Source organism: Pelophylax lessonae (assembly GCF_965119305.1).
Source record: "Pelophylax lessonae genome assembly, chromosome: 13".
In the NCBI taxonomy this organism is placed as follows: Eukaryota; Metazoa; Chordata; class Amphibia; order Anura; family Ranidae; genus Pelophylax; species Pelophylax lessonae.
In genome coordinates, this window is record NC_138780.1 from 205,012,681 (window position 1) to 205,037,405 (window position 24,725).

The window sequence follows — 24,725 nt, forward strand, 5'->3', positions numbered from 1 at the left end:
GACCGGAAGATTTTACCCCATTCCTGACCAGTCTATATTTTGCGATTCGGCACTGCGTTATTTTAACGGACAATTGCGCGGTCGTGCGATTCTGTACCCAAATTAAATTTATGTCCTTTTTTTCCCCAAAATAGAGCTTTCTTTTGGTGGTATTTGATCACCTGTGCGATTTTTAATTTTTGAAACAAAGAGGGACAATTTTGAAAAAAAAAAACAATAATTTTTACATTCTGATATATAACATTCCCAAAAAAAAATTAATAAATCAAAATTTTTTAACATTTTAGGCCAATTTGTTTTCTGCTACATATTTTTGGTAAAAAAAAAATCACAATAAGCGTATTTTGATTGGTTTGCGCAAAAGTTATCGTGTCTACTAACTACGGGAAAGATTTACAGTGCTTTGCGAAAGTATTCAGCCCCCTTTAACTTTTCGACCTCTTGCCACATTTCAGGCTTCAAACATAAAGATATAAAACTGTAATTTTTTGTGAAGAATCAACAACAAGTGGGACACAATCATGAAGTGGAACGAAATTTATTGGATATTTCAAACTTTTTTTTTTAAGTGTAGCGCCACCTTTTGCTGCGATTACAGCTGTAAGTCGCTTGGGGTATGTCTCTATCAGTTTTGCACATCGAGAGACTGAAATTTTTGCCCATTCCTCCTTGCAAAACAGCTCGAGCTCAGTGAGGTTGGATGGAGAGCATTTGTGAACAGCAGTTTTTCAGTTCTTTCCACAGATTCTTGATTGGATTCAGGTCTGGACTTTGACTTGGCCATTCTAACACCTGGATATGTTTATTTGTGAACCATTCCATTGTAGATTTTGCTTTATGTTTTGGATCATTGTCTTGTTGGAAGACAAATCTCCGTCCCAGTCTCAGGTCTTTTGCAGACTCCATCAGGTTTTCTTCCAGAATGGTCCTGTATTTGGCTCCATCCATCTTCCCATCAATTTTAACCATCTTCCCTGTCCCTGCTGAAGAAAAGCAGGCCCAAACCATGATGCTGCCACCACCATGTGTGACAGTGGGGATGGTGTGTTCAGGGTGATGAGCTGTGTTGCTTTTACGCCAAACATAACGTTTTGCATTGTTGCCAAAAAGTTTGATTTTGGTTTCATCTGAGCAGAGCACCTTCTTCCACATGTTTGGTGTCTCCCAGGCGGCTTGTGGCAAACTTTAAACAACACTTTTTATGTCTTTAAGAAATGGCTTTCTTCTTGCCACTCTTCCATAAAGGGCAGATTTGTGCAGTATACGACTGATTGTTGTCCTATGGACAGAGTCTCCCACCTCAGCTGTAGATCTATGCAGTTCATCCAGAGTGATCATGGGCCTCTTGGCTGCATCTCTGATCAGTCTTCTCCTTGTATGAGCTGAAAGTTTAGAGGGACGGCCAGGTCTTCCTAGATTTGCAGTGGTCTGATACTCCTTCCATTTCAATATTATCGCTTGCACAGTGCTCCTTGGGATGTTTAAAGTATCTTTTTGTATCCAAATCCAGCTTTAAACTTCTCCACAACAGTATCTCGGACCTGCCTGGTGTGTTCCTTGTTCTTCATGATGCTCTCTGTGCTTTAAACGGACCTCTGAGACTATCACAGTGCAGGTGCATTTATACGGAGACTTAATTACACACAGGTGGATTCTATTTATCATCATTAGTCATTTAGGTCAACATTGGATCATTCAGAGATCCTCACTGAACTTCTGGAGAGAGTTTGCTGCACTGAAAGTAAAGGGGCTGAATAATTTTGCACGCCCAATTTTTCAGTTTTTTATTTGTTAACAAAGTTTGAAATATCCAATAAATTTCGTTCCACTTCATGATTGTGTCCCACTTGTTGTTGATTCTTCACAAAAAATTACAGTTTTATATCTATACTAGACATTAAGCCTATTAAATTAACGTACACTAGAACATATGTAGTCAAACATTTGTAAAAACAGACTTGTTCTAGTAAGGCGTACTTTTCTACTAAAGTCAGTTTGCTTATAAATGTCCCTTTAATAGCGTGTCTATGTTCTGCGTTTTTTTTTTATAGTAATGCACTTACAGTGGTAGATTTCAATCAGGCAATGTCCCTTTCTACAGTCGCAGATTTGCTTTGCTGAGTGTGACAGGTTTTTTCCTCTGTTTAAATGATCCTTTTCCTGACAGCAACCCCTGGTCAGAGTCCACCTTAATTATGTGGTCAGAGTCTCCCTTAATAATGCCGTCAGAGTCCCCCTTAATAATGCCATCAGAGTCCCCCTTAATAATGCCGTCAGAGTCCCCCTTAATAATGTGGTCAGAGTCCCCTTTAATATTGCGGTCTGAGTCCCCTTTAATAATGCCATCAGAGTCCCCCTTAATAATGCCGTCAGAGTCCCCTTTAATATTGCAGTCCGAGTCCCCTTTAATAGTGCCGTCAGAGTCCCCCTCAATAATGCCGTCAGAGTCCCCCTTAAAAATGCGGTCAGAGTCCCCCTTAATAATGCGGTCAGAGTCCCCCTTTAATAATGTGGTCAGAGTCCCCCTTAATAATGCGGTCAGAGTCCCCCTTTAATAATGTGGTCAGAGTCCCCTTTAATGCTTTAATGTCCCCCGATAAGAGCTGTGTTTGTGTTCTCTAATCAGACAATATTCCCATATATATATAATGATATACACAGTACAAAATGTCAGCTTCACAGAGTAATGAGACGCCTCCTACTATCTCTCTCTCTCTACTTATCTGCTATGTAACCCCGATGTTTGAAGCCTGATATGTGGCAAAAGGTCGCAAAGTTCAAGGGGGCTGAATACTTTCGCAAGGCACTGTATGTCATTTTTATTGTTTTTTTTTTTAACTAGTAATGGCGGTGATCTGTGATTTTTTTGCGGGGCTGCGACATTGCGGCGGACAGATCGGACCCCTGGCTGAAATTTTTTACACTTTTGGGGGGACCAGTGACATTACTACAGTAATCAGTGCTAAAAATATGCTCTGTTACTGTAATAATGACACTGGCAGGGAAGGGGTTAACACAGTAAGTGATCAAGGGGTTAAATGTGTACCTAGGTGCGTGTTTCTAACTGGGGGGGGGGGGGGCAGGGCTTGTGAAATGTTCATAGAGACCTGTGATCCTACATAGAAGGATCACAGGAGCTCTGTGATCATTCCAGGGAGAAGAACGGTCAGCTGTGTTTACAACATCCTAAACAAGCAAAAAATTGGGGGAGCAAACCCTGAACATGTATATCTAAAGCTGGTGCTGCTATGGACCAAGCAACATGTATATTAAAAAAGAATAGCGCAACCATGCAAAAGAAATGACTATTAAATATGGAGACAATCCATAAATGCTCAAGCCCACCACTGCGTCAAAGTACCCCATTGTCAGTGGGTCCTACACTATCCATAGAAAAGGGGTGAATCCAGCCTCTCTAACCCTTGGAGACAACACTCCTTGCTGGGATGGATGTGCTAATGCACTACAAAGGACTCCTCCTGTATCTACTTGATGGTGGACTCTGATAGAGTACAGGTGTGTGTGGGGGGTGGGATGCTCAACCACAGAAGTCTGATCAGACTGAATACATAATAAACAAGCAAAAAATTGGGGGAGCAAACCCTGAACATGTATATCTAAAGCCGGTGCAGACTTCTGTGGTTGAGCATCCCACCCCCCACACACACCTGTACTCTATCAGAGTCCACCATCAAGTAGATACAGGAGGAGTCCTTTGTAGTGCATTAGCACATCCATCCCAGCAAGGAGTGTTGTCTCCAAGGGTTGGAGAGGCTGGATTCACCCCTTTTCTATGGATAGTGTAGGACCCACTGATAATGGGGTACTTTGACGCAGTGGTAGGCTTGAGCACGATATGGCCATATGGTGGGACTAAACCCCCATTTTTATTTATGGATTGTCTCCATATTTAATAGTCATTTCTTTTGCATGGTTGCGCTTAATATACGTGTTTACAACATCCGACCGTCCTTCTCTCTCAGCAGGGAACGATCGCGGGTGTCAGGCGGTAATCGGAGCCACCTGCCTTGTGCAACGGAGTCCCCGCTGGCGATTGGGGGCGGGAGCATGCCGCTGCGCGCTTGCCCCCTAGCTGCAGGCGCGCGACCGATGTATACCTACGTCGGTTCATGCAGGAGGGCCTCCCTGCCGCAGTATAACTGCGGCGGGCGGTCAGGAGTCAAAAGTGGCCAAAAAAAAGACACAAATGTTTTTTTTATTTTTTTTTTGTCCAAATATTATTGCTTTCTGTAATTCTTTTAAATTGTGGCCTGTGTAAACAGACTTGCTAGCCGTGGTGCAAACTTGTATGCTGTTTCAAGCAAAAAGTAAAAAATTACATATATATTTATATCCAGATATTAAATGCCTGCTTTAACTCTCTGAAACCGCAGCTTGTTTAAGCAGGCTTGAAACTTTATAGTGTTTCCATGAAAAATGTGTCCAAAAAAGGCACAAATATTTTTTTTAGATATTCAATGCTTGCTGTGATCCTATTCTGTTGTAAACTTTTCAAATAGGCTTGCTAACTGTGGTGCAAGTTTGCATGTTGTTTCCATCATAATGGTAAAAAAAAAAAGACTGCATTTTTATCTCTTTGATTCTTGATTCTACATGGTGGAAAGATGCTGTTTCCGCCATGGGTACCCCCATTATATGACATGGCACAGGTGACCACAGATGCATGCATAATTGCAAGCTCTGAAGGTTAGACAAAGGAAAACCAAGATATTAGAGGCTTTCTTATGTCTTGAATGACCCATTAATCAAGTTTAGAACTCATTATTAGATATTATGAGCCGTGATAGGGAAATTGCATATTACTGCTCATAATATCTAATAATGAGTTCTAAACTTGATTAATGGGTCATTCAAGACATAAGAAAGCCTCTAATATCTTGGTTTTCCTTTGTCTCATCTTCAGAGCTTGCAATTATGCATGCATCTGTGGTCACCTGTGCCATGTCATATAATGGGGGGTACCCATGGCGGAAACAGCATCTTTAGTTAAAGTGGTTGTAAACTGTCCACTTTTTTAAAATAAAAATAACAAACATGTTATACTTATCTGCTCCGTGCCCTGCCCCCCACTCTCAAGTCACAGCTTTTGATTGACAGCAGCGGAAGCCAATGGCTCCTGCTGCTAACAATCTGTTCAATGAGGAGAGGGACAGCGGCTGGAGCCCCTGCGATTGTGCACTTCGCTGGATCAGGTCAGGCTCAGGTAAGAAAATGGGGGGTCTGGGGGGGTAAACTGCAGCACAGAAGATTTTTCACTTTAATGCATAGGCAGTGGCTTTACATCCTTCGCATCCTGCCGCTCATGCGCACCCCCCAGTGAACTGTGTCCCCTCCAACACAGCACATCACCGATCAGGGTAAAGAACCGATGACATAGGCTCTTTACCATGTGATCAGCTGTGTGACTTCCTGATGACGCCTTCTGGTGAAAAGGTCCACGGCGGTGATGCTTCCGGTTTCGTAACTTTGGGTTATTGGTGGAACGCAGGTGACACGCACGCTGGTCCATAGCGCTGATGGCGCTGTTTACTGCACACTTCGATGCAAAGTAGTGGGTGCCGCTTTTGGGCACAACAAAATGTGAGTGTTCTATGGACTATTTAATGTGGAATATGGAATTTTAATAAACGTTATTGCACTTTTTTATGTTTTTTGCTTTCTTCTGGGAATTGTAATGATTTGGAGCCTGATTTAACATTTAAAGAAGCTTTTACAAATATACCCAAAGTCGGGACCATTCTAATTGAGGTGATTGGTTTTGAATATGGGAGTCTTAAGCTGAGATCCATTGTATATGCCAAGCCGTGTGGGTCCTGGTGGCCCAGATCCATCTGGTGAGTGGCCCACTTACATTAAGGTGGAGGAGTATCACTAAGGAGAATGCGTGAGACGCAGTGGTGGCCCGTCCATTGGATGCGCAGGGACGCCGCCCCCCCTCTCCATGCGTCCGGCCCCCTAATCTACATGCAGGGCGCCGGGCGCATGGATTCCAATGGGTTTTTTTTTCTTTTTTTGAAGCACATGATTAGAGCCAGAGGCTCTAATAGGCTTTAAAAAAAGGGTGGGCTTGGGGTGCAGAGCACTGCGCCCTGAGCCCACCCAGTTGTATGACAATAGCGAGTGAATATTCGCTATTGTCACACAGATTCTCCTCCTGGGCAATCAGGAAGCGGGTCCTGAGACCCGTTTCCTGATTGGCCGAAAGGAGAAAGCCATGCCATTGGCCAAGGAGGAGGGAGTAGACGCAAGAGACTGAGGGGTAAGCCACCGCCGCTGCTGCCTACCCTCTACATGTCCAGGGTGAGTGAGCCAGCGACGGGGGGGTATGGTGTGTGATCTGGTATGGTCTGGGGGGGGGTATGGTGTGGTCCATCTGCTGCCCCCCCCCCCCACAGCCCATGGAGCACCAGCCGCCACTGGTGAGACAGAAATATAGAGCGAATTGGAGCACGGGTGTGGAAGCTCTTCATCTTGAAAGAATTGTTCACAATTGTATTTTTCACATTATTTCAAGTTTTTGTATAGTTTTTCTTAACATAAGTGTATAATCTCAATATAAAATTTCACAATATTCACGAAAAATAATTTTTTTGGTCTTACCTGTCCTGGAATCCATGATATCGGCACCGCAACCGATGTTTCCATCGGCTGTCGGATGCTGCCGCCATTTCTGGTAGTGTAGCCTTGTGGCTTCATGACCCGGTTCCTACTGCGCATGCGCAAAGTGCGCTGCGCTTGGTTACTGGCCAGAAAGCAGAGAAAGGAGGAGGGGGGCCAGACTGCTAACCTACCTCGCTGCGGCGAGGTACAAAGGCAGTGGGGACAGGTACCTGCTTCCCCCCCAGAAAGGTGCCAAATGGGGCACCGGAGGGGGGGAGGAGACAGATAAGCGGAAGTTCCACTTTTCAATGGAACTCCATTTTAAGTTTGGATGATTTTTGTTGAATTTTAGTCACTTTTAATTAGCACTAGTGTGCCACACAGCGCCTCAAGTTTAAACACTTTACTATTTACTTTGGGTAATCCCAAAATTAATGGGAGCAGCTTAGTGATCACCAAGTAGACCAAATAGGAGTGTGACGGTACTCACCGTCACTGGGAGTGAATGACAGATAGTTAATGGTTTGGATTGCTTCAAGTGGGACAGTAATATTTGTCAGCAATATCTCTCAAGAAATATGAAGATTTAATCCCACTTTACACTGTGAGACCTATAGATTGTTGCCATGAAGTCTGACTCCTAAATAATCATAGCAATACGTAGATGTGTATTCCATGTACTTCAATGTAGGAGACGGACAGACTGTCATTGGCAGTCTTGTCCTATTGTTTGATTTGAGGTGGGATGTGGATTGTGTTAAGTCTGCCTGTCCCATCGTTAAATGTTAATGACCGCACATTCTTCTGTCTAGATGGCTAGATAATTAGTTCAGGTTAATTCTGTTTCTGTATACAATTTCATCTGCATATGATAATGTAATCAGGCAACCCCTGACCTGTGTGTGGTAATCTGATCAGGAGGGGGAGGTTCATGCTGTATATAAATTCTGTGTGACTGTTCAATAAAGAGTAATTCCAGTACAAGCTAAGTTGTTGGCTAGCTTTGTAAAAGGGCGGCTGGGAAAATCTGGTATATATATGTTCATGACTGCAAGGAAGCCGTATACTGATGGAAGACCACAAACACAGTGTGGGTCGGCGGTTCCGTTACAAGGAGGAGCCATTTCTTTTCCATAAATGTGTCAAATCAAATCTGATCACAGGTAAACAAATGCCGGTTATCAGCATTTCCTTTCCTCAGCGCTGTCAGTGTCTGAGGAAAGGAAAGCCGATAATTGGCTTTCCAGTTACAGGGGACATTTACACTGATAATCAGTGCATGGATCATCAGTGTCCTAATTATCAGTGCAGCCCTATCAGTGCAGCATATCAGTGTCTATCAGTGTAACATATTAGTGCCCATCAGTGCAGCATATCAGTGCAGTCTCATCATTGCCTATCAGTGCAGCCCTAACAGGGAAGCATATCAGTGCACATCACTGCAGCCTATTTGTGTCCATCAGTGTAGCCTATAAGTGCCCATCAGTGCAGCCTCATTAGCATACATCAGTGAAGAAAAAAAAATTACTTATGACAAAATTGTTCACTGTGGTGGATTGGTGATTCCCTCCAAACTGCAGAACAATGTGCCCGGGTGATAAAGACTTCTTTAGATCTCTCTAATGGGTAACTTACAAGATGTGAAGTATACAATAGTTGTCATCTTTCTCATGATCAGGCGCACAGCCTTATGGGTGCATTATATATTTAAACATACAATAGATACCCTAATTTGCACCCAATTAAGCCCAAACACTTGTACTAAGGCTCCGCTCACATCTAGGCGTTTTTGGGGGATTTTCTGCTCAGATCTAAAAATGCCCAACAAGACAAATCCCATTCATTTCAATGGCCCCCATTCACATCCAAACATTCTGTCGCCTTAAGCAAAACGCCCGTCGCTCAAAAATTACATGAGCTTCTTTTTTGGCAGATTACAGGCGTTTTTATTTTTTTTCATTGGTCACGTTTCAACCTAAAAACCCTTGCACAAAAACGCTTGTAAACACCCAAAAAAAAAAAAATGCTCATCGTTCATGAGGGATCATCAATGCTCATCAGTCTAACTGTCCTATAGGAAAACTGTTATTTGGAATGGAGAAAATCCTTGTATCTGTCCCATGACAGGTTCTCTTTGTAGTAGACTGACATCTCCACCATTATATACCAAGAAACAAACTGTCCACTTTTATTTGCAATGTTTAACGCCGTCCAGAGTTGCGGTCATTTCTGTTGGGTCGGTCATTGTGACCTCGCAGTGGATCTGATAAGCAAACTTTTCATAGACAATATAAGTGTCAGACTCTCAGAGATTTGTGCCTTGCAGAGGACAAGTGAGAGCGTTTATACCGGTAGGTTATACTTTATTTTATTTGATTTGATATAAATAGACAGACAGATAGAAGGACAGACTGGCAGACAGAAGGACAGACAGACAGATAGACAGACAGATAGAAGGACATATAGAAGGACAGACAGACAGATAGGACAGACTGACAGACAAACAGATAGAAGGACAGACTGACAGACAGAAGGACAGACAGAAGAACAGACAGACAGATAGAAGGACAGACTGACAGACAGATAGAAGGACAGACAGACAGACAGACAGATAGGAGAGACTGACAGACAGATAGAAGGACAGACAGATAGACAGACAGATAGAAGGACAGATAGACAGACAGACAGACAGATAGGAGAGACTGACAGACAAACAGATAGAAGAACAGACAGACAGATAGAAGGACAGACAGACAGACAGAAGGACAGACGGACAGATAGAAGGTCAGACTGACAGACAGATGGACAGACAGATAGAGGGACAGACAGACAGATAGAAGGACAGACAGACAGACAGACAGAAGGACAGACGGACAGATAGAAGGTCAGACTGACAGACAGATGGACAGACAGATAGAGGGACAGACAGACAGATAGAAGGACAGACAGAAGGACAAACAGAAAGACAGATAAAAGGACAGACAGACAGATAGAAAGACAGACAGAAGGACAGACAGATAGAAGGACGGACAGACAGACAGATAGAAGGACAGACTGATGGACAGACTGATAGAAGGATAGACTGACAGACAGACAGATAGAAGGACAGACAGACAGACAGAAGGACAGACAGACAGATAGAATGACAGACAGACTGACAGACAAACAGATAGAAGGACAGACAGACAGGAGGACAAACGGACAGATAGAAGGTCAGACTGACAGACAGATAGAGGGACAGGCAGATAGAGGGACAGACAGATAGAGGGACAGACAGAAGGACAAACAGAAAGACAGATAGAAGGACGGACAGACAGATAGAAGGACAGACAGGCGGACAGACAGACAGATAGAAGGACAGACAGACAGAAGGACAGACAGACAGAAGGACAGACAGATAGAAGGACAGACAGATAGAAGGACAGACAGATAGAAGGATAGACAGACAGACAGAAGGACAGACAGACAGAAGCACAGACAGACAGATAGAAGGACAGACAGACAGAAGGACAGACAGACAGAAGCACAGACAGAAGAACAGACAGACTGACAGACAGACTGACAGACAGACTGACAGACAGACGGACAGACAGACAAATAGAAGGACAGACAGACAAAAGGACAGACAGGCAGAAGAACAGACGGACAGACAGACAGATAGAACGACAGACAAATAGACAGACAGATAGAAGGACAAACAGACAGAAGGACAGACAGACAGAAGGACTGACAGATGGACAGACAGACGGACGGACAGAAGGACAGACAGATACATTTTTGATGTGTTGCTGTGTTCTTACCAGAATATTTTACCTAAATTGTAATTGGCATATCCAATTCAGCCTCCAAATCTCTATAACAAGACTTTAAATTGAAATGATTCCTACTGGCCCATGGCTCTCCATATTGTTGTCACCTGAGTCCCCCACTGTCTGCTCCATCCAATCTCAGGAACCCTTTCACATCTTTATATTGATAAGTGGGATCATCCAATGGTGTGTAAAGTTTTTCCAAACACTTCATTATGTTTCTACAGAACAGAAATACTTACTGATATCTCTTCTACATGCAATGTCCGAGTTACTAAAACTTCCATCTGTTTATGAAAAAATATCTGCATCCCGTAAGCCTATAGACACTCCCCCTAAAACCAACAGATGTACCCCCTTAACTCAAAAAAGCACACCCCTTTAAGTCATCATTAGACACAGGGGTCAATTGCCTACGATTGTTGCATGCAATAATAAAAGTCAATTCATCAAAGTAAAATATAGAATTTGCTGGAAATATTGCAAAAAAAAAATGTAGATACATTATTATATTTTATTTAACCACTTAAGACCCAGAAGATTTTACCCCCTTCCTGACCAGGGGCTATTTTGCGATTCGGCACTGCGTGAATTTAACGGGCAATTGCGCGGTCGTGCAACGCTGTACCTAAACGAAATTTACGTCCTTTTTTTTCCCACAAACAGATTTCTTTTGGTAGTATTTGATCACCTGTGCGATTTTTACTTTTTGCGCTATTAACAAAAATAGAGCGACGATTTTGAAAAAATAACTATATTTTTCACATTTTTTTATATGAAATTCTCAAAAAAAATGTAAAAATTCAAAATTTTTTAACATTTTAGGCCAATTTGTTTTCTGCTACATATTTTTGGTAAAAAAAATCACAATAAGTGTATTTTGATTGGTTTGCGCAAAAGTTATTGCGTTTACCAACTAAGGGAAAGATTTTTGTCATTTTTATTGAGTAATGGTAGCGATCTGCGATTTTTTTGCGGGACTGCGACATTGCGGCGGACAGATCGGACCCTTGACTGACATTTTTGACACTTTTGGGGGTACCAGTGACATTACTACAGTAATCAGTGCTATACATATGCACTGTTACTGTAAAAATGACACTGGCAGGGAAGGGGTTAACTTTATTAGAGATGCAGGGGTTAAATGTGTCCCTAGGGGCGCGCTTCTAATTGTAAAGGGGCGTGGTTTTTCATATAACCACAGAGACATACGATCCTACATAGCAGGCGAGCGACATAGTCAGGGCTGCTGTTAGAAATCACGGGGCCCCGTACAGACTACCTGGCAGGGCCCCCCCAAGAAAATATTAAAGATATATTTAGCTAAAATTACAACAAAATCGCTATTATCAGACACAAATATAACATAACTCGCATAATTCCTGCTAAATCTAAAAGAAAAAACTATGTTAAATAAAAAAGAAGATGAGATGAGAAAAATATACAGGCTGGGCAGTTGGAGCTCAGTGATCAGAGAGACAGAGAGAGAGAAACAAAGTTACAAATAAACTCCTGAGCAGAGATAAGTGCTGGGAGGGGGATTAGTGAGGGACGACTTTCTCTTTCTCAACAGATAAAAGCTGATAGCAGAGAGAGGGACAGATCAGATTCAGGTGCTGGAGGAAGATTTCTGTATTTGTTGTCCATCACTAATCGCCCCTGCTGTTAAACCTCTTCCCTGCCAGTGTCATTAATATAGTAACAGTGCATATTTTTAGCACTGATTACTGCAGTAATGTCACTGGTCCCCCCAAAAGTGTCAAAAATGTCAGTTAGGGGTCCGATCTGTCCGCCGCAATGTCGCAGTCCCACTAAAAAAACGCAGATCGCCGCCATTACTAGTAAAAAACAAAATTACATAAATCTTTCTCCTAATTTGTAGACGCGATAACTTTTTCGCAAACCAATCAATATACAATTATTGTGATTTTTACCAAAAATATGTAGCAGAATACAAATTGGCCTAAAATGATAAAAAAAAATTTTTTTTAAATTTTTTTTATTGGTAATATTATAATGTAGAAAGTAAAAAATAATGTTTTTTTTTTTTTAAATTGTCGCTCTTTCTTTGTTTATAGCGCAAAAAATAAAAATCGCACAGGTGATCAAATACCACCAAAATAAGGCTCTATTTGTGGGGAAAAAAGGACATCAATTTTATTTGAGTACAATGTCACATGTCTGCGCAATTGTCAAATAAAGTAACGCAGTGCCGAATAGCAGTGTAGTAGTTAGTACTTTCACCTAGCAACAAGAGGGTCGCTGGTTCGAATCCCAATCACGACACTACCTGGCTGGAGTTTGCATGTTCTTCTCCCTGTGCCTGCGTGGGTTTCCTCCGGGTTCTCCAGTTTCCTCCCGCACTCCAAAGACATGCTGGTAGGTTAATTGGATCCTGTATAAAATTGACCCTACTATGTATGTATGTGAGTTAGGGACCTTAGATTGTAAGCTCCTTGAGGGCAGGGACTGATGTGAATGTACAATGTATATGTAAAGCGCTGCATAAATTGATAGCGCTATATAAGTACCTGAAATTATAATAATAATAAATGGCCTGGTCATTAACCACTTTCAGACCAGAGGATTTGGCTGCTCAAAGACCAGGCCCTATTTTGCGATTCGGCACTGCGTGGTTTTAACGGACAATTGCGCGGTCGTGCGACGCTGTACCCAAATGAATTGATGTCCTTTTTTTTCCCACAAACAGATGGTGGTATTTGATCACCTGTGCGATTTTTATTTTTTGCGCTATAAACAAAAAAAGAGCGTCAATTTTGAAAAAATTATATTTTTCACATTTTTTTATATGAAATTCTCAAAAAAAAATGTTTAACATTTTAGGCCAATTTGTTTTCTGCTACATATTTTTGGTAAAAAAAAAAATCACAATAAGCGTATTTTGATTGGTTTGCACAAAAGTTATTGCGTTTACTAACTAAGGGAAAGATTTATGTCATTTTTATTGTTTTTTTTTTTCACTAGTAATGGCGGTGATCTGTGATTTTTAGCAGGGCTGCGACATTGCGGCGGACAGATCGGACCCCTAACTGACATTTTTGACACTTTTGCGGGGACCAGTGACATTACTACAGTAATCAGTGCTAAAAATATGCACTGTTACTGTAAAAATGACACTGGCAGGGAAGGGGTTAACATTACTTGTGATCAGTGGGTTAAGTGTGTCCTTAGGGTCGTGATTTTACCTGTCAGGGGGCGTGGCTTGTGAAGTAATCACAGAGACATGCGATCCTATATAGCAGGATCGCATAGCCTATGTGATCAGTTCAGTGAGAAGTACGGCTGGCTGTGTTTACATCAGCCGTCTGTCCTTCTCTCTCAGCTGCGGGAGATTGTGAGTGGCCGGTGGCCATCGGAGTCACCAGGTGCACGCGCTGGCTCCCCAGCTGACGAGCGGGGACGGGAGTGCGCCTCCGGCGGCGCGCGATCGCCCCCTAGCTCCACCCAGGCGAGCGCCGTACATGTACGACGATTTGCCTGGGAGCGCCAGCCTGCCGACCGTACAACTGCGGCGGCTGGTGTGGAAGTGGTTAACCACTTTAAAATCGGAAGATTTTGCTGCTTAATGACCAGGCCCTATTTTGCGATTCGGCACTGCGTGATTTTAACGGACAATTGTGCGATCGTGCGATGCTAAAAATTTAAAATATTTTAACATTTTAGGCCAATTTGTTTTCTGCTACATATTTTTGTTAAAAAAAAATAGCAATAAGCGTATTTTGATTGGTTTGCGCAAAAGTTATTGCGTTTACTAACTATGGGAAAGATGTAATTTTTATTGTTTTTTTTTACTAGTAATGGCGGCGATTTGCGATTTTTTGCAGGAGTGTGACAATGCAGCAGACAGATCGGACCCCTAACTGACATTTTTTACACTTTTGGGGGGACCAGTGACATTACTACAGTAATCAGTGCTAAAAATATGCACTGTCACTGTAATAATGACACTGGCAGGGAAGGGGTTAATACTATGAGTGATCAAGGGGTTAAATGTAAGCCTAGGGGAGTGATTCTAACTGTGGGGGGGTTGGGCTTGTGAAATGACCATAGAGACATGCGATCCTATATAGCAGGATCACATGGTCTCTCTGATCATGTTAGGGAGAAGGAAGGACTTACATCAGCCGTCCGTCCTTCTCTGTCAGTGGGGAGAGATCGCCGGTGTCAGGCTGCCATTGGAGCGGCCTGACACTTGCGCCAGCTTCCGCGCTGATGAGCGGGGACGGGAGCGCGCTGCCGGTGGCGCACGATCGCCCCCTAGCTCCTCCCAGGCTTGCGCCGTACATGTACGGGGGTTTGCCTGGAAGAGCCAGCCTGCCTCAGTACATCTGCGGTGGCTGGACATAAAGTGGTTAACCACTTGCCGACTGCCTAACGACGATTTACGTCGGCAGTCAGCCCCTCACAGGCAAAGTGACGTAGGTCTACGTCACTAGCCTGTGAGGCTCTAGGGAGTGAGCGTGCGCCGCCGGAGGCGCGCTCCCGCTCCCGCTCGCTCACGGACCCCACCCCCCCCCCGCGTGTGCCCGGCGGACCCGATGTCCGCCGGTCACTCGCGATTGTCCGTTACAGCGGGAGAGAGGCAGGTGGCTAATGTAATCAGAGGTTTTTTTTACCAAACATATGTAGCATAAAACAAATTGGCCTAAAATGTTAAAAAATTTTGATTTTTACATTTTTTTGGGGGGAATTTCATATAAAAAAATGTGAAAAATATTGTTATTTTTGCAAAATTGACGCTCTTTTTTTGTTTATAGCGCATGATCAAAAAATCGCACAGGTGATCAAATACCACCAAAAGAAAGCTCTGTTTGTGGGGGAAAAAGGGTGTCAAATTCGTTTAGGTACAGCGTCGCATGACTGCGCATTTGTCCGTTAAAGTCACGCAGTGCCGAATCGCAAAATAGGCCCTGGTCAGGAAGGGGGTAAAATCTTCCGGGGCTTAAGTGGTTAAGGGGGAAAATCCTTTCCAGTCCAGAAGTGGTTAACTGATGATATCATTGGTTGTTTGGATGCCAGTGTCTAGAAAGTCGTAATGGTGAAAATCCGTGGCTTTGTGTAACTAAAAGGCAGCCTTTATCCACCTGCCGGCTTCTATACAATTTTTGATGACTTTTAGGCATTTTGGCAAGGCACCCCTGAATAAACCTCAAGGCACCCCAATGTGCCTGGGCACCAGTGATGGCTGTTGCATTGGGGGCGCAGGGGCGCCGCCCCCCCATCCATGCGTCCGGCCCCCTAATCTACATGTGGGGCGCCAGACGCATGGAGTTCAATGGGGCTTTTTTTTTTTTTTTAACCATGTGATTAGAGCCAGAGGCTCCAATAGGCTAAAAAAAATGGTGGGCTCACCCAGTTGTGTGACAATAGTGAATGAAAATTCGCTATTGTCACACGGATCCTCCTCCTTGCCAATCAGGAAGCCAGTTCTGAGACCCGTTTCCCAATTGGCCGAAAGGAGATGCCATGTCATTGGGCATGGAGGAGAAGGGAGGAGATGTAGAAGACAGGGGGAAGAAGCCGAAGCCGCCGCCTGCTGCTGCAGATGTCCAGGCAGGGTGAGTGAGCCGTGGTCCTGTCCTGCCCCCTGCCGTGGTCCTGTCCTGCCCCCTGCCGTGGTCCTGTCCTGCCCCCTGCCGTGGTCCTGTACTGCCCCCTGCCGTGGTCCTGTCCTGCCCCCTGCCGTGGTCCTGTCCTGCCCCCTGCCGTGGTCCTGTCCTGCTGTAGTACATGGGGGGGTGGTATGGTGTGCGACCTGGTGTGGTCCGGGGGGGTGTATGGTGCGGTCCGTCTGCTGCCCCCCAGGGCCCATGGAGCACCAGCCGCCACTGCTGGGCACCATGGTTGAAAAAGGCTGAAGTATAGAATGTGTGAGAATACAATGTATCAATATAGTAATCTTCTGCCCTGAGCTCAGGAATGGAAACAAACTTGTAACACTTCACTGAAAAGAGATCATTTTGTGAACAAAGGCACACTGTGGATGTTTTCATATTTTCACAATATTTCTGTGTGCCTTCATTCATAGAATAAACTTCTTTTGGTGCAGTGTTAGCATGTGAAAAAAAACAATTGCAACAGAACAATGCAAAAATAACTCTAACTATAATAATGCATGCTTTTTAGTGAATGGACTACTTTTGAGATAAAAATGTATGTGGTATTTAGGTGAATTGACCCCACCCCAGGGGTGTATTTTGGTTTTGTGCTGCCCTAGGCTAGACTAGAATTGGGCGCCCTCCATTCAAATTTGTCCCACCCCTTCCTGTTTAAGATCCACCCCTTCATCTGATATTATATATACACTGACCCCTATGTGTTATATATATACTGATCCCCATCACCATATGTAATATATATATATATATATATATATATATATATATATATATATATATATATATATATATATATATATACATACACTGACCCCCATATATTATAAATACACTGACCCCCATGTAATATGTATACACTGACCCCCATGTAATATGTATACACTGACCCCCATGTAATATGTATACACTGACCCCCATATTTATAAATACACTGACCCTCATATATTATATATACACTGACCCCCATGTAATATGTATACACTGACCCCCATATTTATAAATACACTGACCCCCATATATTATATATACACTGACCCCTATGTGTTAGATACACACTGATCCCCCATATATTATGTATACACTGACCCCTATGTGTTATGTATACACTGATCCCCCCCATCACCCCATGTATTATATATACACTGACCCCCATATATTATAAATACACTGACCCCCGTGTAATATGTATACACTGACCCCCATGTAATATGTATATATTGACCGCCATATATTATAAATACACTGACCCCCATATATTATATATATATACACTGACCCCTATGTGTTATATACACACTGATCCCCCCCCCCCATATATTATATATACACTGACCCTTATGTGTTATATACACACTGACCCCCCCATATATTATATATACACTGACCCCTATGTGTTATATATACACTGATCCCCCCCATATATTATATATACACTGACCCCTATGTGTTATATATACACTGACCCCCCCCCCCCATATATTATATATACACTGACCCCTATGTGTTATATACACACTGATTCCGCCGTATATTATATATACTCTGACCCCTATGTGTTATATATACACTGACCCCTGTGTGTTATATACACACTGATCCCCCCCATATATTATATATACACTGACTCCTATATTCGGTAATATCTCACATGTGTGGGAGGATTGCTGTTTGCTTGCGGAGCATGGGAGGACGGGGAACTTTACGTTTTTTATTTTTTTATTTATTTATTATTCATTTATTTATTTTTATTTTTACACTGTCACTTAAAAAAAAAAAAATTTGATGTGAACGTCCTTGTGACAGCAATAGGTATGTGACAGGTACTCTTTATGGAGAGATCAGTGAGATCAAATGCTTTTTAAAGATGACGCTGTTTAAATCCGTGTAACCTGAAAGTAATTTGATGTCATTGTTTCCGGGTTACTATATCATAGAACCTAACAAAGCTGATCCGGTCCTTGTCAGGCTCTATGATCAGCCGGGGGAAGTGGACGATCGGGACTCCTGGTTAGACGGTAAAGCCATGGAAGGTAGCAGGAGAGGGGGGACGCGGTCTTTGTCGGGCTCTATGATCAGCTGGCGAAAGTGCCAGCTGGTCGATTGGGACTTCCAGTGGGACAGGAGATCCTGGTAAATCCATGGAAGGTGGCGGGAGGGGGGGAACGGACATCTCCTCCCGCTGCTTGTAAAAGCAATCCAGGGCTAGTTAGCCACTAAAATTGCTTTTACAAGAGAGACGACTGTCAGTTCTAAAAGACGATACCGGGATAATGCCTGCAGCTGCATGTCATGCCGGTATAACTACTCAACTTCAGCAGCGTACCGGGACGTCACTGGAGCTGAAGTGGTTATACAAAAGACCCAAAGCACAGGTGGTTTTTAGTTTATTTTTTAGGTGCACTTACTGATGGCCTGATTTTTGTTACCAGAGAGATCTCCCCTTTCAAAGCATAGGATAAAAATAAAAATGTATCAGTTTACTTTGTGCAAGCAAGAAGCAGCAAGAATGCGTCTTTAACCGCTTGCTGACCGCCGCACGACTATTTACTGCGGCGTTCAGCCCCTCACAGGCAGAGCGACGTAGTACTATGTCGCTAGCCTGTGAGGGTCTAGGGAGGGAGCGTGCACCCCCGGAGGCGCGCTCCCGCGCGGTTACGGACCCCCCCGCACGTGTGACCGGCGGACCCCGATGTCTACCGGTCACTCGGAGATCGTCGGTGGAGAGGGAGAAAGGCAGGCGGCTGATGTAAACAAGCCACCTGTCATTCTCCCCTGTGTAGGAATGGTGATCATACGGTTCTACTATGTAGGACCGTTGATCACTGTTCCTACACCTCAAGCCACAGCCAATCACAGTTAGAATCACGCCCCTAGGGACACACATAACCCCTCCCTCTCAAAAAAAGTTAACCCCTTCACTGCCAGTGTAATTTTACAGTAACAGTGCATATGTATAGCACTGATTACTGTAGAAATGTCACTGGTAACCTCAAAAGTGTCAAAAATGTCAGTCAAGGGTCCGATCTGTCCTCCGCAATGTCGCAGTACCGCAAAAAAAATCGCAGATCGCCGCCATTACGCGTTAAAAAAAAACCAACAAAAATGACAAAAATCTTTCTCTTTGTTAGTAAATGCGATAACTTTTGCGCAAACCAATCAAAATACGCTTTTTGCGATTTTTTTTACCAAAAATATGTAGCATAAAACAAATTGGCCGAAAATGTTAAAAAATTTTGATTTTTACATTTTTTTTGGGGGGGGAATTTCATATAAAAAAATGTGAAAAATATTGTTATTTTTGCAAAATTGGCGCTCTTTTTTTGTTTATAGCGCATGATCAAAAAATCGCACAGGTGATCAAATGCCACCAAAAGAAAGCTCTGTTTGTGGGAAAAAAAGGACGTCAAATTTGTTTAGGTACAGCGTCGCACGACCGCGCAATTGTCCCTTAAAGTCACGCAGTGCCGAATCGCAAAATAGGCCCTGGTCAGGAAGGGGGTAAAATCTTCTGGGGCTTAAGTGGTTAAATCTAGGCTTTGGACCCCTTTAGATGGTAGGTGGTAGACCATTTCATAACAGGGGTTCTGAAGAGTAACTGTCAAATCATCCAAAGGACCTCTTTCGCAGTTTACTGGTACTTAATCTAAGATTTTTTTTTTACACAGGTGTGAAATTAATTGGAAAGAAAGATGAAGATTCTTCTTCTCCTCCAGTTGTCCATCTCACTGATCCTTGCAAAACAAGGTGGAGAACAGGGCCAGAACTCTAAAGGGCAACATTTAGAGATAGCTGAAGCCCAAATGGACTTTGCTATGAAGATTTATCAAAAAGTTGCTCCGCTAACGGAAAGACCCCCAGCAAACATATTTATTTCACCAGTCAGCATCTACACAACCCTCTCCATGTTGGCTCTCGGAGCCCGATCAACAACTCGCCAGGTACTTCTTCAAGGCATGGGCCTGAGTGACACCAAGACGGACCAGGAGCTGCATGAAGGCCATAAAAAGCTCCTTCAAGTGGTTAGTCATCAAAGCAAAGACTCGGAATTCAACCTCGGTAATGAGATCTTCATAGACAAGTCAGCAAATATTTTACAAGCATACCAACATAATGTGGCTGACTACTACAACGCCTCCATTCAAACCATCAGCTTCAGTGATCCTAAGAAAGCTGAGAAAACCATCAATAAGCTTGTGAGTGACAAAACAGGCCAAAAGATACAGAATATGGTTGGTAACTTGGATTCCAAAGCATCAATGGTTCTTCTAGATTATGCCGTATTGGAAGGTAAGTCCATTTTACTGATTACTTCAGAAAGTCGATTTTGGAGCAACAAGCTTCAGACACAACGACCATCGGACCATCTTTTTTAAAAGTCTATCCTGGAAGGGCTGTGCTTCCTGTGAGGCACTTGTAGGCCCGTCCATTGTTTTCCAGAGTAATGCCTCGTACACACGCAACGATTATCGGCCGACCGATCGGCCGTCTTTTGTCCAGTGTTGTTGTGTCAGTTGAAATGTGCTCTAGACTGCACACAAATTTTCTCGGCCCACAACAACCAACTTCAGAAGTGATGTCATGTGCTCGTTTACTTTCCATGTGTTTTTTCTTCTCTGAGCATGCCCAGTCTTGCTCATCTGATTTTTGTCTGCCGAAATCTGTACTGACTGACGGAAAATCGGCCGTTCTGTTGACGGCCAACAAAAATTTTATAGCCTGCACAACAGATTTTGTTCGGCCGAAAGGCCGCAGTCGGTTGTCGGAATCATCATACTAACAAGCCGACAATCGGCCGATCGGACGTTGGCCGAAAATTCACGGCCAACAATCGTTGCGTGTGTACGAGGCTTAAGGAGGGCAGCACCAGGCCAAAAATTTACTGTGACATTTTGTTATTTATTTTGTTTGCATCATTTGTCTGTCTCTTGTGATTTGTGGTTAAATTCACTAAGGCCCCGTTCACACTGGGGCGATCCGACTTAGAGGGGCGACCTCCGAGGTCGCGGTGCGAGCAGCGCGCCGCAACCTCGGAGCGGCCAACACGGACTTCATAACATTGAAGTCTATGGCGGTCACCTCCTGGTCGCCCCAAAGAAGCTCCGGACCCTTTTTCTAAGTCGGAGCGACTTGTGTGCTCCTATTAGAACGGGTCCGCAGCTTCGCTATGGAAGGCGACCTACGGCGACCTGTGAGGCGACCAGGTCGCCTCACAGGTCGCCTTAGTGTGAACGGGGGCTAAGAGAACTGTAGGAGAAAAGGAGGTGCAGGGAATGCTGGGAAGAGTCAAGAGGCTCTTCGTGATCTGAGACCTTCTCTCTTTTCTTTTGTTTGGTGGTGGGTTTGGTTAAAAAGCAGATCTACATATGAAGGAGATGCATGCTGCCTACAATAGCGTAATTTGTCATTAGCTTCTACTGAAACAGTCACATGGGTTGGGATAAGCCAAACATAATTCAGCTTAACCACTTCTAGACTGGAAGATTTTCCCCCTTAATGACCAGTCCATAATTTGCCATTCGGCACTGCGTTACTTTAACCACTTGCTGACCGCTCACTCGAGCTCTACTGCGGCAAAGTGGTTAGTTCCCGTCCAGCGACGTAGACCTACGTCGCTGGACTCCTCCCCTTGTGGGCGGCGCTCGTGCGCGGCCGGAGGCTCGCTCCCGCTGTACTCAGTCACAGCGGGAGTCGGGCCAGGGGAGGAGCGGCGGCGATCGCCACTGCTCTTCCCCGATCGTCGGGGAATCGAGTTTACACAAGCGGGAGGATCTCCTAAGTGACAGACAGTGACAGATTGCAGGGTTCAGCATAGCTCAACCCGCGATCTGTCCCTGTGTCACTCAGTCACCTCCCTCCACACACGTCAGTAAGCACCAGGCATACATTAACCCCTCCCTCTCCAATAAAAATTAACCCCTTCCCTGCCAGTGTCATTTTTACAGTAACAGTGCATATTTATAGCACTGATTACTGTAGTAATGTCACTGGTACCCCCAAAAGTGTCAAAAATGTCAGTCAAGGGTCCGATCTGTCCGCCGCAATGTCGCAGTCCCGCAAAAAAAATCGCAGATCGCCGCCATTACTAGTAAAAAAAAAAAACACCAAAAATGACAGAAATTTTTCTCTTAGTAAACGCAATAACTTTTGCGCAAACCAATCAAAATACGCTTATTGTGATTTTTTTTACCAAACATAGGTAGCAGAAAACAAATTGGCCAAAAATTTTAAAAAATTTTGATTTTTACATTTTTTGGGGGGAATTTCATATAAAAAAATGTGAAAAATAAAATTTTTTCAAAATTGTCGCTCTTTTTTTGTTTATAGCGCAAAAAGTAAAAATTGCACAGGTGATCAAATACCACCAAAAGAAAGCTCTGTTTGTGGGAAAAAAAGGACGTAAATTTCGTTTGGGTACAGTGTCGCACGACCGCGCAATTGTCAGTTAAAGTCGCACAGTGCCGAATCGCAAAAAGTGGCCTGGACATAAGACAGCAAAATCCTCCGGTGGTAAAGTGGTTAACGGACAATTGTGCGGTCGTGCGACGCTGTACTTAAATAAAATCGATGTCCTTTTTCCCCACAAATCATAGGACTGGGTCACAATTGTAACACCTGTGACCTCTGTCCATAGTCCACAATACTGGTAACAGTGCAGCAGACGCAGAGAGCACAGGAAGTTATCAGCTCACTGGATTTCTGGCAGGAACAAAACATTTTTAATGGTATGTTTATCTGAACAAAAGGAAGAAAATGTGTGTTCATTGTTAGGGTTTACATGTTTAGGGTTTAAATGTTTATTTGTAAAATAAATACTATATATATATATATATATATATTAGGGATTGACCAATTATCGGCAAGGCCAATATATCGAGGGCTAATATGCACTTTCCCCGATATATCGGAATCGGCCCCGGAGGTTACCGATATTGCCGATATTGTCGTGACATCATTGCGTATGTTGCACCACGCGCCTCTGCGCACTGGGACAGCTTCTGCCTTCTTAGGCCGCCTCCCTCAGCCTCGTCTGGAGTCGGGGAATCTCGGGACAGTGAGTGTACAGTGCACACAGTGTGTTTAACACCGCCGACACATACATACACCCACCCACAGCTGCCTGGTGCCAGCCAGCCACCCACAGGCCTGTACCAGCCAGCCACTGGCCCTGCTTGTACCAGCTAGCCAGCCACAGGCCAGCCACCCACCAAAGGGTGCCAGCCAGCCACCCACCACAGGGTGCCAGACAGCCAGCCACCCACCACAGGGTGCCAGACAGCCAGCCACCCACCACAGGGTGCCAGACAGCCACCCACCCACCAAAGGGTGCCAGACAGCCACCCACCCACCAAAGGGTGCCAGCCAAACATCCACCACAGGGTGCCAGACAGCCACCAACCCACCAAAGGGTGCCAGACAGCCACCCACCAAAGGGTGCCAGACAGCCACCCACCACAGGGTGCCAGACAGCCACCCACCACAGGGTGCCAGACAGCCACCCACCCACCAAAGGGTGCCAGACAACCACCCACCAAAGGGTGCCAGCCAGCCACCCACCACAGGGTGCCAGACAGCCAGCCACCCACCACAGGGTGCCAGACAGCCACCCACCCACCACAGGGTGCCAGACAGCCACCCACCACAGGGTGCCAGCCAGCCACCCACCAAAGGGTTCAGTAACAGATTTGTGTCGAAAATTATGTTTATTTTGCAAAACTTTAAATGTTCAAAATATCGGCCCATATCGGCCGATACTGATATGCAATTGCAAAAATATCAGTATCGGCAAGGAAAAACCGATATTGGTCGATCCCTAATATATATATATATATATATATATATATATATATATATATATATATATATATATATATATACAGTATATATATAAAATTATTTTAATGTAGCAAAAAAGGTATATAAATGCAAAAAAATGACCATTATAGTTTACCTTTAAAGGATATATTTTTTTTTTTATTCCTCCAGCAAAATGGAATTCAGAATTTGACAAAAAAAATACAGAGATGAGAGACTTTATGCGTGGGCCGACACCGGTCTTAGTGCCAATGATGCACCAGCAGGGAAGGTATAAGACGTACAAGGACAAAGAGATGAATGTCAATGTGGTGGAAGTGCCATACGCGGGTGACACGGCTCTTCTCATCATCGTACCACAACAGGATAGTATATACCATGTGGAGCAAAAACTGATGACCCCCCAGAGGATTAACAAATACTTACGTTCAATGAAAACCAGGTATACATGAGAGAAGCTTAAAACAGAATTCCAGTTATAACACTGTTAGAGGTATAAGCCAAATGATCATACAAATAGAAATGTGTAACTTGATGTTTAGTGGATGAATGGAGGATACACTGACAATGATAACAGGATGGTAATGAGGTATACCATAAGCACAGAACACGGTATAACAGGCAATGCAACTATTCCAGTAACAGGGGCTGCCTAGGAGCAGCTTCCACTAAGGACATTAGATGACATAACAGCACTGAATCACCCCTTGTAGCACAGAGAAGCCATGAAATAACTTTCTGGTCTCAGGGAACCCCTGCTAAAAATGACTATATCTACAACTCATGATACATTAGGGCAGGGCTGCTGTTAGAAATCGCGGGGCCCCGTACAGGTACAGACTAC

The 24,725-nt window shown here is 43.9% G+C and overlaps 1 protein-coding gene across 1 annotated transcript; it reads left to right on the forward strand.

The window, feature by feature from the left end:
- Positions 1–8,897: 8,897 nt before the first annotated feature.
- On the forward strand, positions 8,898–24,333 carry LOC309569238 (serine protease inhibitor A6-like; the record flags this gene model as incomplete). The annotated part of the gene is made up of 3 exons (XM_082274990.1): positions 8,898–8,972; positions 19,735–20,356; positions 24,053–24,333. The coding sequence occupies exons 2-3, from the start codon at positions 19,759–19,761 to the stop codon at positions 24,331–24,333; spliced, it is 879 nt and encodes a 292-aa protein (XP_082131116.1). The 5' UTR covers positions 8,898–8,972; positions 19,735–19,758.
- Positions 24,334–24,725: the final 392 nt, after the last annotated feature.